The 25892-nt window shown below is 41.5% G+C and overlaps 2 protein-coding genes and 1 long non-coding RNA gene across 3 annotated transcripts; 1 reads left to right on the forward strand and 2 right to left on the reverse strand.

Annotated features, from left to right (window-relative positions):
- Positions 1-25: 25 nt before the first annotated feature.
- Positions 26-3032, reverse strand: kcnj2a (potassium inwardly rectifying channel subfamily J member 2a). The gene has a single exon (XM_085170710.1). The coding sequence runs from the start codon at positions 3030-3032 to the stop codon at positions 1755-1757; it is 1278 nt and encodes a 425-aa protein (XP_085026836.1). The 3' UTR covers positions 26-1754.
- Positions 3020-24186, reverse strand: kcnj16a (potassium inwardly rectifying channel subfamily J member 16a). Its single transcript, XM_085170711.1, has 3 exons — positions 24077-24186; positions 5173-15861; positions 3020-3277 (listed from the first exon to the last, which is right to left on the reverse strand). The coding sequence occupies exon 2, from the start codon at positions 15849-15851 to the stop codon at positions 14595-14597; it is 1257 nt and encodes a 418-aa protein (XP_085026837.1). The 5' UTR covers positions 15852-15861; positions 24077-24186; the 3' UTR covers positions 3020-3277; positions 5173-14594.
- On the forward strand, positions 17618-20243 carry LOC146512207 (uncharacterized). The gene is made up of 3 exons (XR_014875767.1): positions 17618-17736; positions 18638-18697; positions 19154-20243. It is a non-coding gene; the product is annotated as an uncharacterized LOC146512207 (long non-coding RNA).
- Positions 24187-25892: the final 1706 nt, after the last annotated feature.

The raw sequence follows: 25892 nt of genomic DNA on the forward strand, positions 1-25892 counted from the left end.
GTAATTTCCTCCAGAAATTAAACACTTTTACAGTACCGCAATAATTGATGTTTCTGAATTCGCTCACATTGTGTTTGCATTTGCAACAATTAATGCAAAATAGTCCTTGCCCCTTTAGAAGATATTTAAACCAGCAACACGAGTTGATTCCGATTGACTTTTTATTGTAAAAGAACAATATAATATCATGTACAATATAATAATAATAATAATAATAATAATAATAATACAAAATCTGTACATTCTGTGGTTTTGCAGTACATTTGGAAGACCGATACAAAACAACTGCAACAGGGAGGGAGGTATTTACACGTGTAGGATCTGCCTATTGAGCCCAGCGGCTTTCTGTCACAAAAGATACAGGATATAAACGTGTATTGATGCAAACTCTTGTGCAGTTACAGTACTTTTGTTTCTTTGAAATCTTACATTCTCAAGTAAAACAAAAGCGTTACAACAGAGAATGAAAACTCCAGTGGTGTCGAGGCCGATTCCTAGTTCAGCACAAAGGGAAACCGGCTTTACGTAGAGATTTGATATTTATGTATTTAAAAAAATTATTTTGGTGTATTGGATTTCTTGACATCAATACACTGACTCATATTTTCAAACCTTAAAAATAAAGGTTTGCCTTGAAATTAACTCTTGTGTTTAAGTTGAAAAATCTGGCCCATCGAAAGAACTCGTCAGTGTTGCTTTTTTACCGCTACGTGACCACCTTCTTCACTACACGGGTCCAGATTACGGCTTGATGAAATGGCTCCAGATACAGATAATCGACATTTTAAAAAAGAAAGAAAAGAAAAGAAACTGTACACATGTTCTTGAAAAACAAACCTTACATTAAACGGCCTAAACTTTCTACTTTTTCTGTACCAAATCTAATTGTTGTTTTTTTCAGAAACATAACTATAATAATAAAAATAATAATAATAATACTCTTTGGCATTGTCATAGTCATTATCAGCCGTAAAAAAAAAAAAGAAGCAACATCATAGCAGCACTTTTAAGAACATTCAGATTCTCATATTACCCCAGTCTCAGTTTAAATTAATGATTTCTGTCAGTTTGATGTCGTTAATACTACCCTGCTCGGATCTCTTGACGCAAGCAGGCATGTTTCTATCAGTCTGACCAGCTCAAACATTTTCTGCAAAAGCACAAAGCTGAGAGAATCAGTGCTATCGAGTCAAAGGAAAGTTCTCTGCAGGTTATTGCAGGCGCATTCAGTGACGTCTGCTATGAGGCCAGCTCATGAACAAACAACGTGTACCTTCTTTGTTCCAGACATCCGATTTCTTAACTCTTTGGTTCTGTGACAGTGTCAAAATGAAAGAGTTTTAAAGGGTTTTTTGTGTAACTTCCACTTTTTCTAGCAGCACTAGAGGACTTAAAAAAAAAAAACACCTTTCTGAAAGAGCGTTATTGTCGCTGGACAGAGCAACTGAGACATGCCTGCAGTTTTCAAGTCATTGCAATAGCCTCCGTCCTCTCTGCAGTCACCGGACACTGAGCACACATTCATGGGGACTTGATGGAGAATTCATTCTGCGATATGCACATGGTTCATAGTGCTGTGTTTTGTCGTGCTGTATGCAAAGTTCAAGCAGACTCATCGGGACAAAGTCTTACACCTCACTTCCCACAGCAGTACCGTTTGGGTTGGCCTCTAACTCTAACCCAGCTTGGCTTGTAGTGCCTTTTCAGAGCAGAGATGCGACTCTCGGAAAATCTCTCACGAGATGTCTTAACAGTCATATTTCGGACTCTCGTCTCAGAGGCCGAGGCTCTAGAGGCACCATGGCTTGGTTGTGTTCGCTCTCTGAGATGTTGTCTGTCTGTGTGCCATCAGGGCCGACGCTGCCCCCGTTCCCCTCGTCTGTGTCCTCTTTGTTGTCCAGAGCCATCTCGTTTTCGTAGCAGAAGGAGTTGGAGTTGGAGAGAATGAATTTTTTCTCTGCCAGGTCTCTGGCGCAGCACAGAGGGGTGCTCGGCACCTCGTATGTCTTATGGAAGCGGGAGTAGTCCACCTTGTAATAGTTCTTTTCCTCGAAGAGCACGGGCTCAAAGCGGTGGCCCCAGAGGATCTCGCTGGCGACGTAGGAGCTTCGGCACTGCGTGGTCATCGCCGTCGCCTCGACCATGCCCTCCAAGATGACTACGATTTCGAACTCCGAGTTCTCCAGGTCCTGTTTGCTCATGTCATAGAAAGGGCTGTCCTCATCGATCTCGTGTACAATGGTGATCGGGGAGACTAGGAAGATGCGGTCGACTCCGCTGTCGAAGCCCACATCTATGTCCATCTGGTCGAGGGGGATGTACTCGCCCTCCGCTGTCGTTCGGGATTTGAGAAGCTGGGCTCTCACGTGTGCCTCGACCAGGTGGCTCTTCCTTAAGTTGCCCACACGCCACATCAGACAGAGCTTGTTGTCCCTCATGGCCACTGTAGCGTTATGGCTGAAAACCAGTGTTTCATTCCTCTTCTTGGGCTTTGCCATTTTTGCCATGACTGCACCGATGATGAAGGCGTCAATGATGCAGCCCACAATGCTCTGGAACACCACCATAAAGACAGCCACCGGGCACTCCTCCGTTACGTATCTGAAGCCGTAACCGATCGTCGTTTGAGTCTCAATGGAGAACAGGAAGGCACCAGTGAAGCTGCTAACATTGGAGACACATGGATGGTCGTTATTTTCCAAGTCCCCGTGAAAGATGGCCACCAGCCAGAAGACGCAGCCAAAGAACAGCCAGGACAGGAGGAAGGCCAGGCAGAAGATGATGAACATCCACCTCCAGCGGATGTCCACACACGTGGTAAAGATGTCAGCCAAGTACCGCTGACCCTTCTCGCTCACGTTGATGAACTGCACGTTGCAGTGACCGTCCTTCTTTACAAATCTGCTCTGCGGCTGGTGCCTCGTGTGCACCTTGCCCTTGCTGTTGCCGTTGGGTACCGCCATTGTGGCAAGCTTCATGCCGTCCTCCTCTGATGACACAATGCTGTAGCGGCTGGCTCGCACGCTTCCCATCACCTCAGTCTGGGAGGGCTGTGCTGCTTCTGCTTTGGAAAACAGTCTAAGTTTCTGGAAAAAGCGTTGGAGAAACAGTTTTGAAACACTTCTGGGACCAACTCAGAGAGGAAATGGTTACAAAATGAGGCGGGCTGAAGGGATCCCTCTTCAGCCTCACTGGCCTCTGGATGCAGTGCAACAAAAGGAGGGTGAAGTGGTCACTCCTCTTTCGTTGGGCGACTGGGCCTCATCAATGTCAAGTGCTACAAGGAAACAGAGACAGAAGGTGTCAATTAGGAAAACTAGCATCCGGATACATAACGGTAACTGAGCCTGCTGAACATGAAATCCCAATAGCTTGTCAGACGTGCAGCCTGAGAAAAACCATCAAGAACTTAATACACGGGGCCAGAAAAGCTCACCTCTGTGCCAACAATATTTCATCCAGTTATGACAAACAACAACAGAGATATTTAACCCTCATCTAACATTTCAGCTTCCACTGAGAGAGGCCACAGAGTAATTGCACTCAGGTCCTGTTATTGGCCATTTACAAAGTGGACTTATTTTTCTTGGCTGTGCCATGCTGACCTGGTCATTTCTTTCTAGACCGCAGGCTGCTGTGTTTCTATGGGATCTCGTGCTGCTGGTCTTGCACTGCTGATGGATTATGTAAACTGTTTACACTGAGAAAGCCCAGATATGCAAACCATTTTCCTTCCTCTCATCCCTCAAACAATATTCAGCAAAATTTGAGCATGCACAACAACCTGCGACTGAAAATACCCCCCCCCCCAAAAAAAAAAAAATTGCAGACGTAGATGCATCTAGGTGCTCAGTGAGGTAAAAGTCACCCGAGCTGTTTAGCTAACGCAACTTAAAGTTCATTTTATTATGTACTACTACCATTATTATGACATTATCTAGCTAGTAAGAAAGACACTAAATGTGTGAAAACATTCAACTTGATTCAGCTTTCACCAGGTCAGTTTCAGGGTGGAAATTTGTCATTTTTCAATAGGTTTTGAGGAAAAAAACGTGTGCATAAGAGACATGCAGCTTGTTGACGTTCAGAAAGCCCTCAGGGGTTTCTCCTCTCTGCTGCGATAACAGCTGCCCCACGAGGATTCTCTCAGCACAACTAAAACACCTCTCATTAATTTTCCTAGCAACCGCCTCCCTGTTATGTTTTTTCTGCGTGTGTTAGGATCGATTTCTCCTTGTGGCATGAGGCTTTAAGATGGGAAAGACGTTGGCAGCAGCAGAAAGTTCTCTGGGACTGGAGGCTATCACATGCACCCTTAAAGCACAGAATATGTTGCCACAGCTGAGTCATACTGAAGTTTCACACCTGCAGGATGTTGAACTGGCTGATGCAATTTGGGCTTTTACTTACTTTGATTTAACTTAAAAAAACGAGAGAAGGCACAGTTGAGTAAAGTTCAGCCCATCAGTACATTATTTAATGTGCATGCTGATTGCAGTGTAAGCTGCACTGTTGACCAGTGTGTGTTGTTTCTTCACATGATGGCTTAAGTGCGCAGCGCATAAATACTGCACGAATACAGCGTGTTTTCCTTTTCTCATTCAAAACGACCGAATTTTAACAATTTTTTAACTATTTTATAAAAAAAACTGTTGTACAACATTTCCTGAATAAGTAAACTCAAAATCAAAACTGTTGTTTTATTATTATTATTATTGCTTTATACACTTTTTAGCCTTTTAAACGTCGCTAATAGAGTATCTAATCGTAAAGAGGCGGGCAGAGCTGCTCTCAGACTGCACCAGATGCCAGCGACAAATGTTAACAGGTGCGAGGGGGAAAAAAGGAGCTGCCTTCTGATGCAATCACCCGCACAGAGACGGACAGACCCTCAGACTGACACAGACCCGCAGGTTTCGCTTCAACCGCAGGCATCACACCTCAGTATGAAGCTTGAAGCGGTTATGACATGATAAAGTCAAACTTTTGGCGGGCCATCTGACTTCTGTGACAACAGAGAAGCCAGGGAGCTTGCGTGTGGAGAATCAAACCATCACACACGCTCCTCAGACACGCGTAAAGCACCTAATAAAGCATAACATCTTCCATTAAAGCGCAAGAGCAGTAGATCTGTACAAGGAACGACTTAAAAGAAAATATCGTCTCATCTACCTGTTGCTCATTTGTAGACCGGTTGGAATCACCTCGGTGAAATAGTAATCCAGACTTCCTCTTGGGTTTTTGGGGGGGCTTTTGCGGGTTCTTTTACAACCAGCGTCGTCTCCGTGCGTCTGCTTATTTTTTAGTTTTGTATTATTATTACTTTGGAATCAACAGGATAAAACCACAAACCTTCTCTCATCTCTCTGGAAGACCGGTCTCTACTATGTGCTTCGCACTGAGTGCCCCCAAAGCGTTTTAAACAGTAGCGCACCGGCACGGCCCGCCCACCGGCTCCGCGCCCGGCCAATGACTGGCAGGAGGGGGGGGGCGAGCGCGCACCGTGGTAGAGCCGTAATAACTCGCTGTTTTTTCTGTCATTTCGAGCGTTTGATCCACGCCAGCGATGAGAACCGGACACAACAAGAAGGAATGGCGAGTAATTACACTGCAACTGATGCAGTGACGCGATGAATATAAAAAACGAGGGCTGAGGGCGAAAAGTTCAAACACGAAGCGGCATAAATATAAATATTATTTTCATGGGTCTAGAAAACAAAACGTCCACGTGGTACATTTGGAGGAAGTTTGTGGCTAAGATAAATGATTCAAAAGTGGTGTGCAACTACTTTATCCTAGTAACACAAACAGAAGAAAATCGAGGAATCTGGGACTTCCACGCCTCTTCCCACCTGCTCCTGACAGTTTGCTTGTCATTCTGTTTTTTTCTGTGATATTCGCTGTTTTCTTAGATCTTCTTTTTTAATGTGAGTATGGAAAATGTGTTCTGTTGGAAAGAATGACTCACTCAATAAAGGCCTACATGCCTGTATTATGATATGACTGTCTTTCTCCACTGAGCTATCGAGTTGCTTCGGATGTTTAGACTGTGCATCTGTTGCCCTATAATTTTAGGTCAGGCTCGTAGCTGTGCTGCCTTAAAGCCATTGACTAAATCATTCTTCCTGCTTACTAATTCATGATAAACATTACCCGCAACTGCGTGCTTTTTCACCAAGCCTTTTGTTAGCTTTATTTTTAGTTCTGGGTATTTATAGCAGCGCATATATTTAGCCCAAACCACCTGTGTCAGTGAGCTGTGCGCCCTATGTGTGTTTGCTTTCCATGCCCAATTTCCAGCAATAAAGGGAGCGACACATGCAGCGGGTCGGTGCTGCATGTGGACCACAAGGTGGAGAGCTGGAGACTGGAATTAACCACACGAGTGCCTCCCACACAGAGAGCTCTGAAATGTGACAGAGGGGAACTCGGGCTGACCTCTTCACGCAGCTTTGTGTCGCGGCAGCACCAATGTCTGGAGAATTCAGATGAAATATGTAAACACGGTAGAGTCTTGATGTTAATTGCAACGTTTTGACATCAGTAAAGACTCGATTTTTCAGCCTTTTGCACTCCAATGCTTGTGTTTTTAGCCTTTTAAACTAATGCAGGACTGAGAAGGCGCTGAGATTTCTGAGCCACTGGCCAATAATGATTGTTGTTGGCCTTTTTAATAGTCTGAGAGGGTGAATGGAGGGCTACAGCCTGGACAGCTCACCAGTTCATCATAAGCAGCCACATGCGGTCACATCTACAGCCAATTTAGACTCACCAGTTATCCTAACGAGCATGAACAGTACCCCGCTTTAAACCATCAAATTGTTTTATGCAGAGAATAAACATGATATAATTCATTGCTAATCTTGGAGCTGCTGGTTTTGGTACCAGTGGACAGTCATGCCAGCTCTCATGAACTCCTTTTTCCAGTTGTGTTCCTGATGTAAGCTAAATGGCTGCTGGCTTCATATTTACTCTGCTCTTTGTGTCTCTATTATAGTCTCTAATCATGTTTCCTAATGTGGACCCACCACAAGTGGGAACAAAAGCTGGAGGGCTGCTAAGGCTACACATCTTCAGAGCTAACATTTGCAAAACTGCTTTTTTGCATCCTTAATGCCAAGAGTAAGTAATGCATGTGTATAAATATAGATCTGAATATATTTATTTCTGTAGGAGTGGTGAGTGCTGTGTTGTTTTGTTTTCCAGTATACTCTGGGTCCAATTTGCTGTCTTAAAGCGATTATACAGAGAGAGACTGACTGTTAGCCTCTGTGCTATAGCTGAGACTTGGTGGGGAGTGTTATGGTCTAGCTTCATTTAGCAGATGTTAGCAAGTCCTCTGTGTCCAAAGACAATTGTTAGCTGCATCTCACCTACTCTTTATAATGCATTTCATCTTTTAATAGTAGATTTATGTTTGTATCACACAGAATACACACATGGAAGCTGAAGGCATCATGACGGGGCTATATGTGACAAAGAAAATGCCCAGTTGGATACAAGTGTCTTCATTCAAGCGGTGGCGGTCCTCCCTGGTTCAGCTAGCACAGATGTGTGGTCTGCTGTCCACCAGAGCGCAAACACACGTTTGAACATATTTTAGAAGGTGCAAACTCTAAAAAACTAAAAGCCATGGGAGCCAGCAGCCTTTAGTGTTAGGTTTAAGATAAAAATAGAGGTAATTAAATTAAAGTGACAATAAAGGCTGGCTATCTAGCTAGCTAGCTAGCTAGCTAGCACCACCCATTTATTTGTTTTTGCTATGGAAATGCATGAAATGATTTATTACAGTGTGCAAGTATACATGGAAATACAGTAAACAGAGTTTTCTACAAGTCTAATGACCTTGAAAGTCAACATTTGGTATGAGTAACTTCATTCTTCAACACAGTCTGAACTTACTGAGACGGCTTTCTGTTGGCAACAAAGCAGGAGCAAATTGGTTCTTTGCTAAGTTGTCCCTTATGGGTATAACACTGGTTAAGCCCAGGGACATAAACAACTTTGAAAGACTTTCAGAAAGCCTGGAAAACTATTGCCCAAGATCGTTTTTAAACATTAAAAGAAAGCCTGGATGCTCGGAAGCAAAATATAAAGAAATGAAGCGTGGCTCAAGATTTTTGCACAGTACTGTACGTACTTTCTTCTCATATACGTTTACTTTGACAGCGCTGATTTTTACCACATAATGTCAGTTACTTTTAAATGGTATGTTTTAATATTGGCTGTAAAAAATGAATGTATTTAATTCCGCAGCACTGGATGGAAAGTCTGTGTATAAAAGTCGCTAGAGTTAAGATTTTTTATAGCATTCATAAAAGTATAGCATTGAGGCAGGAAGAATAAAATGCGTATCTGTTACATTACATTGATTTAACGGGACACTGAGTCAAAGTCCGATTTTAACTTGTTTCAAAAAACTTCCCAAATGGAGCGAGTGAAATTCTACATGTGGTGATTTTGACAAACTCAGCATTTTTCTACAGTTGCTCACAAACTGTGTTCATGTTATTCAGTTCTGATTCCGATACTGGAAACAGCCAGCTTGACTTTACCAACATTTTGTTGCTCTGAGGTGTTTGACTGATGCTGAGTAAATTAATATAAAATGTTGGATTTATTGAAGCCAAATATATTGATTTAATAAATCAAAACTACATCATTTAACTGACAAATGTGTGGCGGAGGAGACTCATTAATCCTTTAATAGTTGCTGCTGTTGTATTTTAAAAGCTATCAGCTGATTTAGAATCAAATTACACACATTTTCAAAGCACAAAGTGTTAGGTTTTGTAATGTTGATTGTCATTTATGCTTAGAAATATCTACTTGTATATGCTTTGAGTTTTATAATTAGTCTTAGATTGGTAGAGGTGTTTAAATAATTGTGTAGTGATAGGATGTGTGATCCTTAATAGTCTGCAAAGGCTTGGTGTGGATTCCAGAGTGTTCTGGAATCCACACCTACATCCTGGGAGCATGGGAAGAGGTCGTACCTTGTTTTATTGTTTTATGGTAGGATAAACGTGGCTATATCTGTTTTAGGCTAAGTGCTAGACTTTCCAGACCAGTAGGTTTAGGGAAGTCATTTATGGGGTCACACTCTGACCACACACACACACACACACACACACACACACACACACACAGGCAAGGTACTCTTTGTTTGTATATAGGCGGCGTATGTTAATGAACCTATGCATATTCATGTAACCTCAATAAAAGAGCAGTGTTACGGGGGAGCGGACAAGAGCAACTGGGGTCAAGCGAAGGAACGGCGTTTGTCCGGTTCTCTCCCGTGCACGAGAAACATGAAGATCTTTGCCTACTTCGTGTCTTGCTTTGCTGTGTAATTATATTGTCTTCAACGTTCCAGCGAATAGGTTTAAGCTACAAACCTATCACAAAGCCTTAAACTCAGACACATTTATCAGACTGGCAGCTGTTCTGTGATGGAGAGTAATACACATGTTGTATCTATTTCACTGTCATCTGTTAGTTTCACATCATTTTCACAGTAAGAGTCCAAACACTGGGTAAACATTAAGGAGGTAACTCACATTTGAGTCTTTTGCTCTCTTCCACAGGCCGTCTTTGTCCAGTCTTCTTCCCTCCATCCCCAGCCAGTTGTGGTTGGGGACGAGGGGCCTGATGCTGCCAGACATGCTCCCTCTTGGCCATATGTTCCGAAATTATAATATTTAATTGTTATGCTGATGACACCCAGCTCTACATTTCCTCCAAACCTAATTCATCCCTTCCACCTACCTTCCTCTCGAACTGCCTTATGGAGATTAGATCATGGTTCTCCTACAAGCTTAACAGTAATAGAACAGAAGTTTTACTCGTTGGCACAGCCTCTATCTTAACCAAATTTCGCAGTTTCTCCATTAATATTGACAATCCCCCACCCTTCCTTCCCCACAGGTAAAGAGTTTGGGTGTCATACTTGACAGTACTCTCTCGTTTCAGTCTCACATTAATTACATAACCCGGTCTGCATACTTTCACGTGCGTAACATTAACCGACTTCGTCCCTTCCTTACTCCCCATGCTGCTGCCATCCTCATCCACAGTCTTATTACTTCCTGGATCGATTATTGCAGCTCCCTCTTGTTTGCTCTCCCCAATAAGTCCATAAACTTCAACTTCTTCAGAATTCTGCAGCTCGGGTCATAACTCGTACTCCCTTAAGAGACCATATTACCAATTCTTCAACAGCTTCACTGGTTGCCCGTAGAAGCCAGGATAAGCTTTAAAATCGTAGTTCTCACGTTTAAGTGCATTCATAACCTTGACCCTCCTTATCTCTGTGATCTGCTTCATATCACCACAGTTTCCCGCTCTCTCAGATCTTCATCTGCCTCTCATCTTGTTGTTCCTTCTGCTCGTCTCATCACTGTGGGGCACAGAGCTTTCAGTCGCTCTGCTCCTCGGCTCTGGAGCTCACTTCCTTCCATCTTAACAAATATAGATTCCCTTCTCTTATTTAAGTCACAGCTCAAAACCTACTTGTTTAAACTGGGTTACTCGCTTTAATACAGATCCTACTTGCTGTCAAATCTTGTTTATTTGTTTTTTTTGTTTTTATTTGTTGTTGTTTTTGCATTTTAATTAATTTTAATCTACTTTTTTATTGATATCTTTTTCTCTTTGCAAGGTGACCTTGGTTTTAGAAAGGCATCCTCAAATAAAATGCATTATTGTTCTTATTATTAGAGGTTTCCTCCTGTAAAAAGGGAGTTTTTCCTTCCCACTGTCAGCAGAGTGCTAGCTCATAGGGGTTCGTCTGATTGTTGGGGTCTTTCTGTTTTCTCTGTATTATTGTAGGGTCCTTAGGCAAATGTTGTTGTGCTTTGTTTCTATACAGATGTTAAAATATATATTTTTAATTGACTCTCACATGTTTATAGAAGCAGAATGTCAACCAGTATTCAGTTGATTTTGTTTGGTGTTTATTTCTGATATAATTTTCTGATGTCCGGTAACCCTTCTGGGGGGCACGTGCCACCCCATTTGTAAAATCCTGGAAACACCTCTGCTCATATTACATGATTTAAGTTCTTTATATTTCTCAAAATTCATCTCCACTTACAGACTAGATTCCTCTATGTTCTCCTGCTTCTTTCTGCAGGTAGTAGCATAAAGTCTGCATTGTTCATTATCGCCATAGGAAGATGGTACACCTGTATACAACTCGAACTCATGAGTGATGCATCACATCTTTATGGCGCTGCGGCATCTATACAGCGAGTGATGGGTGTGGCTGGAGTTGTCAGATGCTGCACAGCTGACACTTCGGAAAGTAATTATAGATGTTTTTAAGCCTCTGTCCAAGTTGTTCATGTTGCTCTTCACATCGACCAACTTCAGCACACGCCGCTCGTCAGCAACACTACAAATTTACTTGGACTTTCTCTTGATGCTGAGAATTATAATTCTCTTTAGTCCCTCCTTCAAAATAAGAATGTGGCTTTCAAGGTACTCTGTGTGTTGTGTCGACATCAAGGATCATTAAAAGCCATGAAATTAGTGACTCATTGGTTTCACTGTAATAACAGTGTATGTTTAGCTATTCTAATAACAAGCCAATCAAATGTCCTTATGCAGTGAGGTCAGTGGTGATCATAAGACAGAGGGGGTCAGACAGGCCTGTAAAAACTAAACTGTGGCCGTCCTGGGGGCCTCTGTGGGATGACGCCGTTCATCTGAAAACAAACTTTGCTTCAGTTGCAGATGAGCTTCCAAATGTGAAGTCAGGCTTTATTTACAAGCAGCTGCCGCCAAAAGTTCTGTTTCATCATGAAGGGATCAGCGTGAAGTGTTACTGAAAGTTTGTGACGTTATTTCAGTTGTACTTGTTTTGTTTCAAGGGGGAAAATCACTGCCTCTATAAATAGATGTTTAAAAAGACCGGCCAGTGGGTGAATTCAGTCATCTGGACAATCCTGTGCTTCAGCTTGGGGAAGACTCTGTTCTTTTCTAGTGCACAATTCAAGCTCCATAGTGATATGGTTGGATGAGTATAGTGTGGAAGAACTTGACTGGCCCACACAGACCACACCATATCAAACACCTTTGAGATGAACCAGCATGAAAACTGCAAGCCTGGCCCTTTTGTCCAACATCAGCATCTGACCTCAAGAATGTTCTTCTAAAAGAATGAGTAAAAAACTCCACGGTATCTTCAGAAAGCCTTCCCAGAAGAGCTGAAGAGCTCCGTGCAAGATACAAACTGTCTGAAGACATCAGCAAACAAAAGCTGAAGAGTTACAGGTGAACGGTGCATCATCAGGCCCGCTGAGAGCGTGCCCAGACTGGTCGGATTAAGTTGCCTGACGGGAAGACGTTACCGTTAAAGCAACATGCAACATCACCATGGCCTGAACAACATCAAGCGCTTGGAACTGACCAGTTTTACATACATGATGAAAAAGAATACATGTTTTTAATGGGCTTCTGCAGCGGTGCAAATCAAAGCCACAAAGCAGCGTGTGGGGCAGGAGCATCTGGTTATCGTTGTCTGTCTGGTTACTTCACATGAAAGTGACTTTCCCGATCAAAGCTTTTGTTCTCAGACACAAACCATGATCCATCTTAGGGATGATCATCAAAGTTGATACACAAACCATACATGTAAGCATCACTTTTTAAAATCTTTGACAATGGTAGCCTTTTTTAATTAGCATTTTTTTCAGATGTAACAAAAATGAAGAAAATTTGAAGCATTTTTGAGGCTCAAAATGTGGTTTTAGTGTCAGGGTTACAGTTGGGTTATGGTTAGGTTTAGGCTAAAGATTAGGGTTAGGCATTCATTTTTGATGGTTAGGGTAAGCGGCTAGGGAAGCATTATGTCAATTAATTAAGATATAAAAACGTTTGTGTGTGTGTGTGCAAGACAGAGAGAAAGATGGCTTGACGAGCAGGTTTTATTTAAAATGACTAAACAAAGATTCCTCCACCACAAACATAAAAGAACAGAACATATTCCCTGTGTTTTATATAAACTTTGACTTACATCATAATATGGGATGTTACTGTAGTCACCTGCATGACTTCAATTTATTTGCCATCAGCAACGCCAAGACTTTAAACTTTACATTAAATATTTGACCTCTTGAGTCAAAGTCATATAGCCTTCCCCTTTAGAGGCTGTTCTTGATTATCTCAGGCTCATAATTGCTCATTTTTTAACCTTAAGGACACATACATATGATCATTTTTGCTTCATAAAAAATTCTCAGTGCAAGTTTTACAACTTTGTGTTTTTAACACAGAGTGACACCCGCTAAACCCAATCCAGTCAGCATGGTAATCAGTAATCGCAGTTACGTGCTTGTGGTTATTGCAGCCTGGTTGTGTAGTCGAGCGTGGATGAACTCATCTCCAGTGTTTTTCAGATAAATGTTCTGATCCTGTGAACTCTAGTTTTAAGAACTGCACCTAATAAGCGGTAAAAATGTTGTACTAAACCGGATGCTCGGGTGCTGTACTATCAGTATTATTTTGACAATAAGCCAAACGAGGGTTTGTGTTTACACTGCATTGTTGTGCCCGTGTTTAGACACAGAAACGGTAAAAGTCATTAGTTCAAAAGTGGAAGATGAACATTTCATTCATGAAGTTTCTTTGCTGCTTATACAACTTTGGTCTCAGGGGGACTGAAGCGTATCCCCGCTGTTACTGAAAGTTCATCAGTCCATTGTCCTTTATTTTTCCAGCAAGAACCACCAATCAGCTGTGATGTACAGTTTTTATAACACCAAGAGGCCAATGACCCAAAATATGAATTTAAATGTTAAAGTAATACACACCCACACATCGTCTTTTATCTTCTGTAGGCTTGAAAAGTCAGTAAAATGAGTTATGAAGTTCCTTGGCCCAATAAGAGCTTTGAGTTTCATTCGTCATTTTTAATCCCCTGACATCTGGGGCGATCACATGGGGGCGATCGTGGCTCAAGAGTTGGGAGTTCACCTTGTAATCGGAAGGTTGCCGGTTTGAGCCCCGGCTTGGACAGTCTCTGTCGTTGTGTCTTTGGGCAAGACACTTCACCCGTTGCCTACTGGTGGTGGTCAGAGGGCCCGTTGGCGCCAGTGTCCGGCAGCCTCCCCTCTGTCAGTGCGCCCCAGGGTGGCTGTGGCTACAATGTAGCTGCCATCACCAGTGTGTGAACGGGTGGATGACTGGATGTGTAAAGCGCTTTGAGGTCCTTACGGACAAATACAGGCCATTTACCATCTTCCTGCAAAATATTAAAACAAATAAAATTAAGATGTACCAAGCTACGCTCAATGGGGAAGATGTGAGGTCTTACATTGGGAGGCCTCAACAAAAGTTAGAACAATACTGGGTATTTTAACTGTGTTATCTGCCACAAGGACCGTCCAGCTGCTTGTAAAGGGTTTATCAAGCTTCTGTGAGGTTAGAACTTCAGAATCTGGATCACCATACCGGCTATCGTCACCTACTTTTGTAAAGTCAAGTGATATATCAATTTCTCAAGCAATTATTTTTGCACAAGCTCAAACTTTGTCCCATCATGAACACCATTGCAGGATTCTTTGACGAAATAGAATTTCACAGCTTTGCTTTCAATTTTCTTCACTTGTCTGATTATTTGGCTGAGTCAGAGTTTCTTGATCCTGACTATCGTCTGATTGAGATGGTGCAACACTTGGTATAGGGCGGCTGTCACTCACAAGTTCCACCTTTACCATCGGGGGTTTCAAATATTTATCATGGTGATCCTGAGATGGCGATTGTGAAGGGAGCCGTGGGGAAGAGCTGGGTGAATGTCGAGGTGAGTGTCGTGTGAGCTGCAGTTGCTTCTTCTCTTCGAACTCCTTAGCGCTAACCAAGGGGACGTGTATCTTTTCAGTGCGATGGAACAAGTTGTAATCCACCCTGTAGCTCTTCCTGCCGACTCTGATCATCTCCTGGAACAGCTGACCCCAGAGGATCTCGTTTGGAGTGTAAGAGGTTCGCGTCTGATGCAGAATGCCTGTGGAGTCGTCTGTGTAGGTAAATGACACAACCAGTTCAAAGTCTGCTCTCTGCAGATCAGCATAAGTCATGGTGTACAGCGGGCTGCCAGGTTCAATCTTGTGATAGATGGTGGTTGGTGTGGCGAGGATGATGTCCTTCTGCTGGATGACCAAGTCTTCATAAGTCACATCAACTCTCCCAGTGGCGTGCATCGTACTGCGGACTATCTGGGCGGTAGCTGCCCCCTCCACCAAGTGGTACCTGCGGAAGTCCCCAACTCTCCAGGAAAGATAAATGTACCCATTACGAAGGTTGATGACAGCACGGTTGCTGAAGCCCACCGTCTGCGCCCTCTTTCTGGCCGAGGCCATTTTGGCAACAGCAATTCCAATGACGAACGTATCAATGAAGCAGCTCATGACGTCTTGTATGGTGACGATGATGATGGCATGCATGCAGTTCTCAGACATTCCTCTGAATCCGTAACCGATGGTGGTCTGAGTTTCGAGCGAGAAGAGGAAAGCGGCCGTGAAGCTGCGGACTTCAAACACGCAGGGTTCAGTGTTGGGATCCTTGATGTCTCCATTAGCGAGAGCGATGACCCAGAAGAGGATTCCAAAAAAGAGCCAGGACAGAATGTAAGAGAGAGCAAAGATCAGAAACATCACCCTCCATCTGATCTCCACCAAGGTGGTAAAGATGTCCGTCACAAAGAGCAGCCTCTCCTCAGGAACGTGGCGCAACATGATGTTAGAGCTGCCTTCTTTACGCACGTAGCGGTATTTGTTGGGTCGGGGCCCATTTTCGGTCTTCATGGGGATTTCATCAGTGCGGCTCACAGATGTATACTGTCTGTGATGCATCTTCCAGAGGCTGCAGGGAACATATCAAAGATATCATATGCAAAAATGCAAAAACAATGACAAAGACAATAACAGATCATTCTTTGATGTTGCAAGGTGGTTACTACCATGACTAGAAGGTTCCTGGTTTGAACTTCTGCTCGGTTTAATTGGTGAGTCTAAATATTTTTAGGAGTGGATGTGAAAGTGAATGGTTCCCCATGGACTGCCTGAGATCTATCCCACCTTATGTCCAAAGTCAGCTTGGAGAGTCTTTGTAAGGGATAAGCAGTTATATGGAACGATGGATATTCTGATATTGTCATTGAATAACCACTTAAGTATTTTTTAAAGGAAATATCCAACCATAAACCAACATTGCTTTCCCTGCTCTTACCTTACTTTAAACAGTATATTTGAATTTTTTGGCCTGTTGGGCGGATAAAACAGGATATTTGTGCAAATAAACTCTGTCTTCAGGATGTTTTTCTTTGGATTCATCTTGAAAATAGCAAAAAAATTAAATTAAATGATAATAAAAATCATTTGTTTGGGTTTTTTTTAAGCTAGAAAGGCTGGATGTGTCATGGTCTGTGGGAGTACCTGGAGGGGTTTTCCTTCTGTGGCTGCTGAGCCATCCCTTGGGGGCGGAGACTTCAGTGCTTCACCTGAGCCTAATCTGCGAGCAATCAGCGGGAGACCTACTTAACCCTTTAAGACCTACCAGAGAACCAAGTCCGCCAGAGCTTATATTATATTTTTACATGCTGTGGAGCCATTTTTGGGACCATTTCAAGTTGCTATACATCAATACAACCATTATAGCCCAAATCTTAATAATATGTATGCATTAAGTTACATAAATTGCAAAAAAGTGCAATAAACTACAAAAAAATTGAAAATCGTTTTTGTTTTTTTAACATATATTTCTAGTTAGAGAAATTTAAGAGGCTTATCCCTCAAAACTGTAAATACAAAAAAGTTGCACAAAATAGTTTCCCACCACAGGAAATTTATTTTAAGTGTCTTCATAGTTTTATTTTTGAAATACACCAATTTTTATATACTGCAGGAAAAACGAAAATAAATATTATAATGCAAATTTGCAAAGAAGCAGCATATGCATCAAAATAAACTATTTCCAGCAGTGCAATATGAGTCCTAAGCATCCCAGAAACCACACAGAAAGTCATAAAGTCAAAGATAACTTTTAAAAACACCAGTATAGGCTCATGAGGCCCTGATGGTAAAAAACTACATTTCCGCAAAAATGACGTCACTTCCGGTTTCGGGCAGGTCATGGCGGACATGCGAATGTTCGCTCTGACATCTATTCCAACGTAGGAAGTGTTACAAACAGCTGATCGGATCGGCAAAGCATGTTTCTGGAATATTATGTTTTTGTTGCTGCAAGTGGTTTTTATGCAGTTTTTGCAAAGCTTTATGTGGAAGGAAACTGTGACCGAGGACAAGCTGATGGCATAAGATGTAAGTACAACTCCTCAGGTTTCATATGCAAAATAAATTATTGCGCTAGCTCACGTAGTTGCAGTGCTACCGGGATTTAAAAATACTTACGCAAAACAGAGCGTGCTGCTCCGACCGGTTTTAAAGGGTTAAGCTGACTCAACTGGCTCCTCCTTGTCAGTTTGTTCTACTCTTCTTGGTGGTAAATGACGTTTCATTTACGTGGTGGTCCTCGTGTGATTTATCTCTTGGAATAATTTCTGTCTTCCCTTCATTCAGCGGAGTTCCAACCCTGGCTTCACCTTACTTGGACAGTCTCTGTCTCCCAGCCTGCTCACCCGCCTGCCCTCTGACCTCCACGCTTCAGCTTGAGACCCTCCAGACGCTTTCCATGGACCTATCTCCCCTCCCCTCAGTAATACTAACCCGGACTGGCACAGTAAGGCAAACAACTAACTAACTACCTCTCCCTCTGTTACAGAATATTCCCCCGGCTCTCTGACCTCTTCCCCATTCCTGCAACTAGCCTTATTGGGCCTCCCTCGTTACTTTAGGTCACCGTTCCAAATAAAAATCACTGTAAAGCACTCCTCGCCCGTGTTTATCTGCGTTTTTGGGTCCACTTAACTGGGCAAACCTTTCGGTTCATGAAAGTATCTCCCAGATCGTATCTCCCATGATAATCGTATCTCCCAGAATCTTTAGAATTTACCTCCTAACTAACTTTGAATCAGTTCCTGACGAGAGTGTTAAAATCAACAGCTTTCTATAGTTTGCCACTTTGGACTGAGAGCTGTGCAGTTGGTGTTGTAGTTAAATTGACCCAAAACCTGAGTGAAGGTCATTAGAGTAATGCAGGTCATGACAATTGGAGCCAACAGACAACAGACAGACGGGCAAGTCTGCAGAGTGGACAGCCGCCGTCTGATGTCTGACCTAAATCAGGAGTCCAAAAATTGTGACACGAAAATGCACATTTTTGTTCAGGCTCTGATTAGACTTCTGCACATGCACCTGAAATATCCTCATTTATATTCAGCTCCATATCCATGTTCAAACTGCCTCAGGAGAGTAGCAAAGTGCTAGATAAGAGTCGATCCGTTTACCATTACCATTCATAAAGACAAACTGAATTAATTTTGACTCTACTGTTAATTAGCTATTGAGTGTTTTTGGTGTCACGATTAATTTCTGACAAGAAGCAGAGATGTGATATACATAAAGCTGTTTAATTATTTAACATCCTCATTTGGAACATCCCAAAGGGCTTTTCCAAAGAGCTTTTTACTGTGAGAGTAAAACGCCCGCCCTCTTCCATTTTCCACTTTCTCTCTTTCCAGACTCTGATGCTGGAGGAATCCATTAAGAGTGGAGGTCTCCCTGTATTGAAACATCAGTTGGTAATCTCCAAGGTTATGTCATTTGTGTGGTATTTTATAATTTTGTCTTCATTGTAGATTTGTTCTGAAGGTGTATTTTTAGGCAGCAATATGGGAATGTTTACCATGAATGATCCCACTTTTCCTGCTATTTGTGTTAATATGTTTAATCCTAATGGGGCAGTTGCCTGGAGATACAAAACTCACCGCAACAGTGCTTGCTCGAGCTGCCACTTCTTTTAGCTTCTTACTTGGTTTTTGTTTAATAAGCCATTGCTAAGGTGATGGCATTCATGCACCTTCAGGCAGTAGTGGAATAAATCCATTAAAGGCTCGTCTATTACGGTAATCATCATTAGACGATTAAAAGGTCTGAAAATGCATCAAACAGAAGATTTCATGTGGATTGTGCTGTAAAAACGGTTTTATCTTGTTTTATGCCACAGATTAATGTCTTTTGCACATATTTCCATGCAGAGTTTTGCTGCTGTCCAAAATCAATGGCCCAGGATCCTTTTTTTTTTTTTTTTCTGGGTGGAGGTCAAAGTACTGTCAGAGGGCCAATAAAGGAAACACCACTGCATTGAACTGGTCAAAGTTAGCAGGGGAAAAATGAATGTGGAAACTGGAATAGTGTCACGGCGCAATCACGGGCAGAAGAAGGATCAATCACAGCCAAACCACTGAGAGCATCCTCTACGCCCAAAACAAATGGGTTTTGAATCACCGCTATCTGACTGAGTGAACCGGGCTCCAGTCACAGACTCCACTTTCTTCTGGCCACAGTGAACATCCCCACTGCCAGAGCGTGGAGCTCGCTCCATGAGGTCATAGAAACAACGTCCTGTTAGCTTCCCATAATCCCTTCCTAAATACCCTGATAATACAAAAGGAGAAAAGTGCAGCTTCCTACTGGAAAGTAACTGACACTGAGTTACTGTTGCGTTTGCAGGTTATCAATTTGAAATCGAACTTTTAGTTCCCATGTTTTTCAGAACACTAGAAAGGTGAAGGCAGTCATCGAACGTTCATTAAGGTGTGCCAAATGATTCATGTATTTGATACTTTTCTTTAGTCGTATAGATTTAAGCTTCCAACAAATACTCAGTTTACATAAAACAAAGTGAAAACCACGTTCGTTACTGAACACTGGTCATTTCAGACTTGGGTACTAAGTAAGTCAGTACCAAGATATGTAAAACAATTTCAATGACTGAATAGCTGGACTGCTAAGATATTCATTTATTTATTTTTTTAGATATTCGTAGTGTTCAAATGAATAAATCCGACTTTATTTTGGTAATCGTGCTGCTTTTTTTCTTTTAGCAGCTCCAAGTCTGTCAAACGTCTCAGTGATTCTCTGCAAGATCTCAGCATTTTCACGTTTTCCCTGAAGAGTGTCCACTCTAAGGACTAGTAGCATTCATGGGCTTCAGTTTTTGCTCTCGATCTGCATGATACACATTATTAGGTATACACCAAATTAAGTTGCAGGATGCTGCAGTGGTTATCACTGTTACATCACACCAAAAAAGATTCTGGGTTTGAATTCAGTGCCCAACGTGCTCCTTTCTGTGTGGACATTTTGGGTGCAGCACCATATGCTACTAAATCTACAGTAACTAACTGCCAAGTGATTGTGGAGTAAACATGCTTTCTGTAGTGAGCATCAGTTGTTGGGATTCAAGATCCTTTATTTGTCACATGCATAGTTATACGAATACAACACGCAGTGAAATGTATCCTGACACGCTCCTCGACTGTGCAAAAAGGGAGAGAACATTATATACATTTAGTGAATATATACAGGGGGCATTATGTGCAGTAAGTAGCATCATATGCACTGACCGGTCTCTAGGCATGCATCACCGGGGTTTAGCAATAAGTGACTGCCAGCAACAACTCGCTGTTTGGGGAATACCGCTTTGTCTCTTGTGGCCCGTGATTGGCAGTCAATCGCCCACCAGTCTCAAGGTCTGTGTGACATGACCTTAGATTAACTGGCTGAAAGTATGAATGAGAGTATGAATGAGTGTCTTTGTGTTAATTCACCAAATCCCTGCATTGGTTATGCAATTTAAAAAAATAATGGACATTTATGGTGCATATTAATCCTGGCATAAGAAAGGTAACATGTGTATGTTAGTTATGCTGCAATAGGCCTGGGCTGCTGAGCATTTCCTGTTCACTCACATATTTTTATTCCCCTTTGCATTTAATCATCAGTTATTCTCAATATCAATATATCTCTCCCCCCAGCCCATCCTGTTGAAAGGGAGTTTTTCCTTCCCACTGTCAGTAACTAATTACTGATTACTTCCCCAAAAAAGTAATCCCGTTACTTTACTGATTACTTATTTTCAAAAGTAATTAATTACTTAGTTACTTTTTAAAAACATGATTTTCAACATGAATAGGTGATAAAGCGATAGATCTTTCAGCCCAATTCTACTTTTTCTACATAATCATCATACAAAATGTAATCAAATGGAAAAGTCTCTTTTTTTTAAAACTTGTTTTATTAGTTTTAATCTTTTAACTTTATGCATCAAGCAAAGATTTAATTATATGCAACATTCTCTGACTGGAAGAAATTAGTTTAATATTTAAACCTATTTTCTGCACATTCCAGCACATAAAATAAAATATTTTGTGTGTTTACACTCAGTCTTTCAAATAGATGCAAGTAAAACACAGCAGAAAATAAATAAAGTCAATGACTAGCGGTCCTGTTGCTCTATTTTCACCTGTAAAGCAGGAGTGGGGCAGGCGGAGGGTTACCCTGGTGCAGGTGTGCAGCGGTCAGTGGAAGAATCCGCGAGTTTCTCTGTGAGTTTCCCATTACGTCGTAGCTACTGGGTGCTTGTTTGGAAGTTTAGGGGTTTTTTCGCTGTAAAAAGAAGTTTTCTTCCCACGCACAACGGACACTAATGTTTTTGTCACTTTTTATGGAATCAAACTCAAAGTAAGGTCAGTACTTCCACGCTTTAAACGCTGCACGCTCATACTCTCTCTGCACTCGATATATGATCCATTGTTGATCTGCACACAGCTGTTGTCGCAAACGTCGCACTCGCTTACGTCACTGTCATGAGACATTCTCGCAAAAAAATCAGTTTTAGTAACGCAGTAACGCAGCGTTACTACGGGAAAGTAACAGTAATCTAATTACCGTTTTTGCAATAGTGATCCCTTACTTTACTATTTACTTGGAAAAAAGTAATCGGATTACAGTAACGCATTACTACCCATCTCTGGTCGCAAAACTGTTCTCATACAATCACCCGATTGTTGTGGTTTTCCCTGTATTATTGTACAATCTTTATCTTACAATAAAAAATGCTTTACGGTGACTGTTGCTCTGATTTGGTTCTGTGTAAATAAAGCTGATTTGAATTTAAAATTTCAGAAAAATTGCAGAAAAAATTTAAATCAAAACGAACATGGTAAACATCTTGTTGGCCACGTACACGAATTGGGAAAATGCACATTAGCTTTAGATAATGTACATCTTCACAAGTTTTGCAGCTACTGTTAAGAAATATTTTTTCTTCTCCTTCAGTCTAGACACCAGGACACGATGAAAACTAATCTAACCACGAACATTAAATGGAGTCATTAAAACTGGTCGTTAAGAGTAACACAAGCAGACAAGTTCAATTAAGATACTTTCATCTTGTTTCATGCAGTCAGCTAATAAACATAATCACTGCATTATTAATTTGACATTTCTTAAGGTGATGTAAGTGTTGTCAGAGTGAATTTGATCATAACAGGAAGTGGAATGTCAGGCTATGAAAAGAGCTTTTAATCAGGGCCCAACGTGTTTTTAAATGTTTCAAGATACTAAGAAAAAAACCCTGTTGCAGTCATGCGATGAATATACTGTACTGTAATCTGAGACCGCTTTGTTTCTCTAGGAAATGATAGACAGTCGTCGGAATATTCTTAGCAGCGACTACAGCGGCATTCAGACAGGCCTCGCAGGTCCCTGTGTTGACTCATGAGGTTGGGCTGTTTTCACCACAACCACTTTGCTTAATTCTGTGTTCTGTGTACAAAACACAGCATCACACAGAACAACCAAAACACATCCCGCCCTTTGGCATGACGTTCCCACTGCACTCAGAGCTGTGATACTTCATGTTCCTGAGGTTTATGTCATTATCTTTGCAAACATTTTTGATAGCATCCTTTTGCGTTCTAAATTTAGCCTAAATGTCTAGGAATCAAAGGATGAACTCTGGAAACAACTTGGGCAATTGGCTTGTTTCCTCTCTTGCTCGGGGCACTTACAACTCCATTACATGCTCACTTACTGCAAATGACACTGTGCCACCCATTTGCGGTTCGCTGAAACAGAACCGTGTATACGGGTGGCTAGCTCGACTCTACCCCGAAGCTTTGTGCCACCTCTAATGACCTTCAAAGCCTCCAATCTTTTGGGAATATTTCCAGCTCCCTTTAGACTTACATTCAGTTGTCATTGAGCCTTGCTGCAGGAGGTTTAGTGCCTGACGTTTTTAAATGCACAATAAAGGATGTTGGTCATTTTTAAGCAGCTCACTCCTGAAGGTTAATGGTTTATTCACGCTTCAAATACCACATGAACGAAACACGTGTTTGGATTTGTGTTCGCTTCATCAGAGATAGTTCTTCATATTCTACTAATTTTAGTTTCTACCATCCTATTACAGTGTCATTTTTTTAATTGTAGCCCTCAGTAATTTAATTTAAATGTGTTGTGTGACTTTTAAATTTTGCTACAACTGCACGATCTTTCTCCATAACCGGCATGACCTTTGCAGTCTGCATCCTTGCTTGTTTGAATGTTCAATAGACACATATTTATGAAACAGTCGGTGCTGCTCTGATGAGCCGTGCCACCTCTTACATTCACCTCATCTCTTTACTTTTGAAATTAATTTCCTGCATCGCTTAAAACACACGCGACGTTTAAAGTAACCCTCCAGGCAAAATCAGATTTCGCTGTGAAACACGAGTACAAGCATTGCTTATCACCTTGACCACATCTCGCCGTGTACTTTGTTTTTCTTAAACAGCCAGGCGTCGTGTTCCTGCGCCTACTGAAGCTCAGATTACCAATTGTTCTGCGTACTTCTTGCAGTAGAAGTTATTCATCTCATTATAAGAGCCTCAGGCAACCAATAGGTAACACCTGTGCTTATCTAGTATACAGTAGGGGATTAGCTAAATGGGCAAAGACGTTTTACCATTTTTATCTAGCAGATTAAAATTATTTATTTTATTCTTTGAAGTCTCTAAATCCATATTTAATGTCAGTTCCATCAGGCCTGCAGATCAGTTTGACACTCTGACACTGAAATTTCCGATTAGCAAAACAGTGAAAATATAAAGACTTGACAGATCAGTTCTTACCTTTCTGTAAAGTTAAATGCTGATCCGAGTGCAGGACTGTCTGTACCTGGGTTGAGAGGTTCTCCGAGCAGCCACCTGCTGGAATGAACCAGCCCACTCGCCACTGTAAAAAAACAGATTAACACCTCCCTTTAGCATCTTGTGATGTCACACAGGCAGGTGAGCATTTGTAAGTTTGAAGGTGTGTCTATGCAGGGTAAGGAGGGCAGGAGTGCGTATGTGTAGATACAACTTGGGTTTCGCACATGTTTCTGTTTTGCATGTCCAGATCAGTTAATGCAATGCTTACAGCTGAGTGCAAAAGTCTTGAGCCACACCTTATTCCTTTCCTTTAATAACACTAAAGTCCAAGCTCTGGAGATTGTTTCAGTTATTGGCATATTAAAAGAATAAGTCTGATAATCAGATGCTTTCCAGATGATATTGCATGGTGGATCACAATATCACAGTACTTCTCTGCTCATTGTTCCGTTAGTTTTTGACGACGTCTCCAACACCACTGACTGAAATGCAGCCCAAACCATGACAGAGCCTCCACTGTGTTTCACAAATGCTGTTGGACCTCTCTCCTCCATACATGTTGATGATGACTTGAAACAGAAATTAAAAATTTGGATCCATCAGACCTGTTGAATCAGTTTAGAGAGCATTTCTGACGAGGCTTTAGTGAACATTAGAGGGTTCAATTTAAGGGTCAGATATTCAGGTCTCTCAGGTTTTTGAAGAACGTGATTTTTTGGTATTGTTCATCTGCTGTAGATGGTACTTTCGCAGCAAAAAAAATTTCTGGCACAACTTCACCTGCTTCCAAGGTGCATGGAGAGGATAAAAGAATTCACAAAGCAGGAACTCCAGCAACACTTGAGGAAGAAGAACAACTTTAATAATAGACCAACGCGTTTCGGCTTGTGGCCTTCATCAGGGTCATAGTAAAAGATTGTAAAAATTGCTTAAATACAAGACAGGAAACAGGAAAAAAATTAAAATTAACCAGTCAAAACTTCATAGATAGGTCAGCTGACATATAATAGGTAGGTATTGGTTAATTGGCTAAGTCACGCCCAAGTAAATACCAGACTAGATCATTACTGGTGAGGTAGAAGGGGGTGGGGGGGGGGACATAACCCCCATATGTCTGAAAATAACACATGCATGAAATGCATAAGGAGGATGCTATAAATATACACACAGGTTTAAAAAGGGAAAAAAAACACAATTGTTAAAAGATCCTTATTTATGTCTCTAAAATGTAAAATATCTAAAATGCTGTAGATGGTACTTTCTACATAACTAAACATTAACATTTTATATCTGTCTAAAGACAATATTTTTTAGTTTCACACATTCTAAGACAATTTAGAAAAATTTGTAAAAAAAAAAAAAAATACAGGTAAGATTAGTGCTTGAGTAACCTTGATATGCATCTGCAAGCTGCTTTGCAACCCAAGTGCACTCTGTGTCTGACTTAATCAAAGTCATGTCTGTTCTCATTGATGCCTGCTCCGTTCTGGAGGTTTTGTTGCTCCGGGCCACTGGGAAGTCAGACTATAGCCGTGCTGTTAGATACATCATAAATAAATGCAACACATCAGTGTTCTTTTGACTACATGTAAATACATTTTTGTTATGCATCCTGAAATGATTTTGGTTACAAATTTCATCAGACTGATTCAGCAAGCGTGAACGGAGAAAATGCAGAACAGTAAAAACGTAGTCCCAATGTGTTATGGGATTAGCTGTGATTTATAGGACTTGAGCAGGAGGCTCAAAAAACAGTGAATAATAACAAAGCTGGAGGGGTCACACTGAGAATGTT

Source organism: Neolamprologus multifasciatus, chromosome 8 (genome assembly GCF_963576455.1).
Source record: "Neolamprologus multifasciatus chromosome 8, fNeoMul1.2, whole genome shotgun sequence".
NCBI lineage: Eukaryota > Metazoa > Chordata > Actinopteri > Cichliformes > Cichlidae > Neolamprologus > Neolamprologus multifasciatus.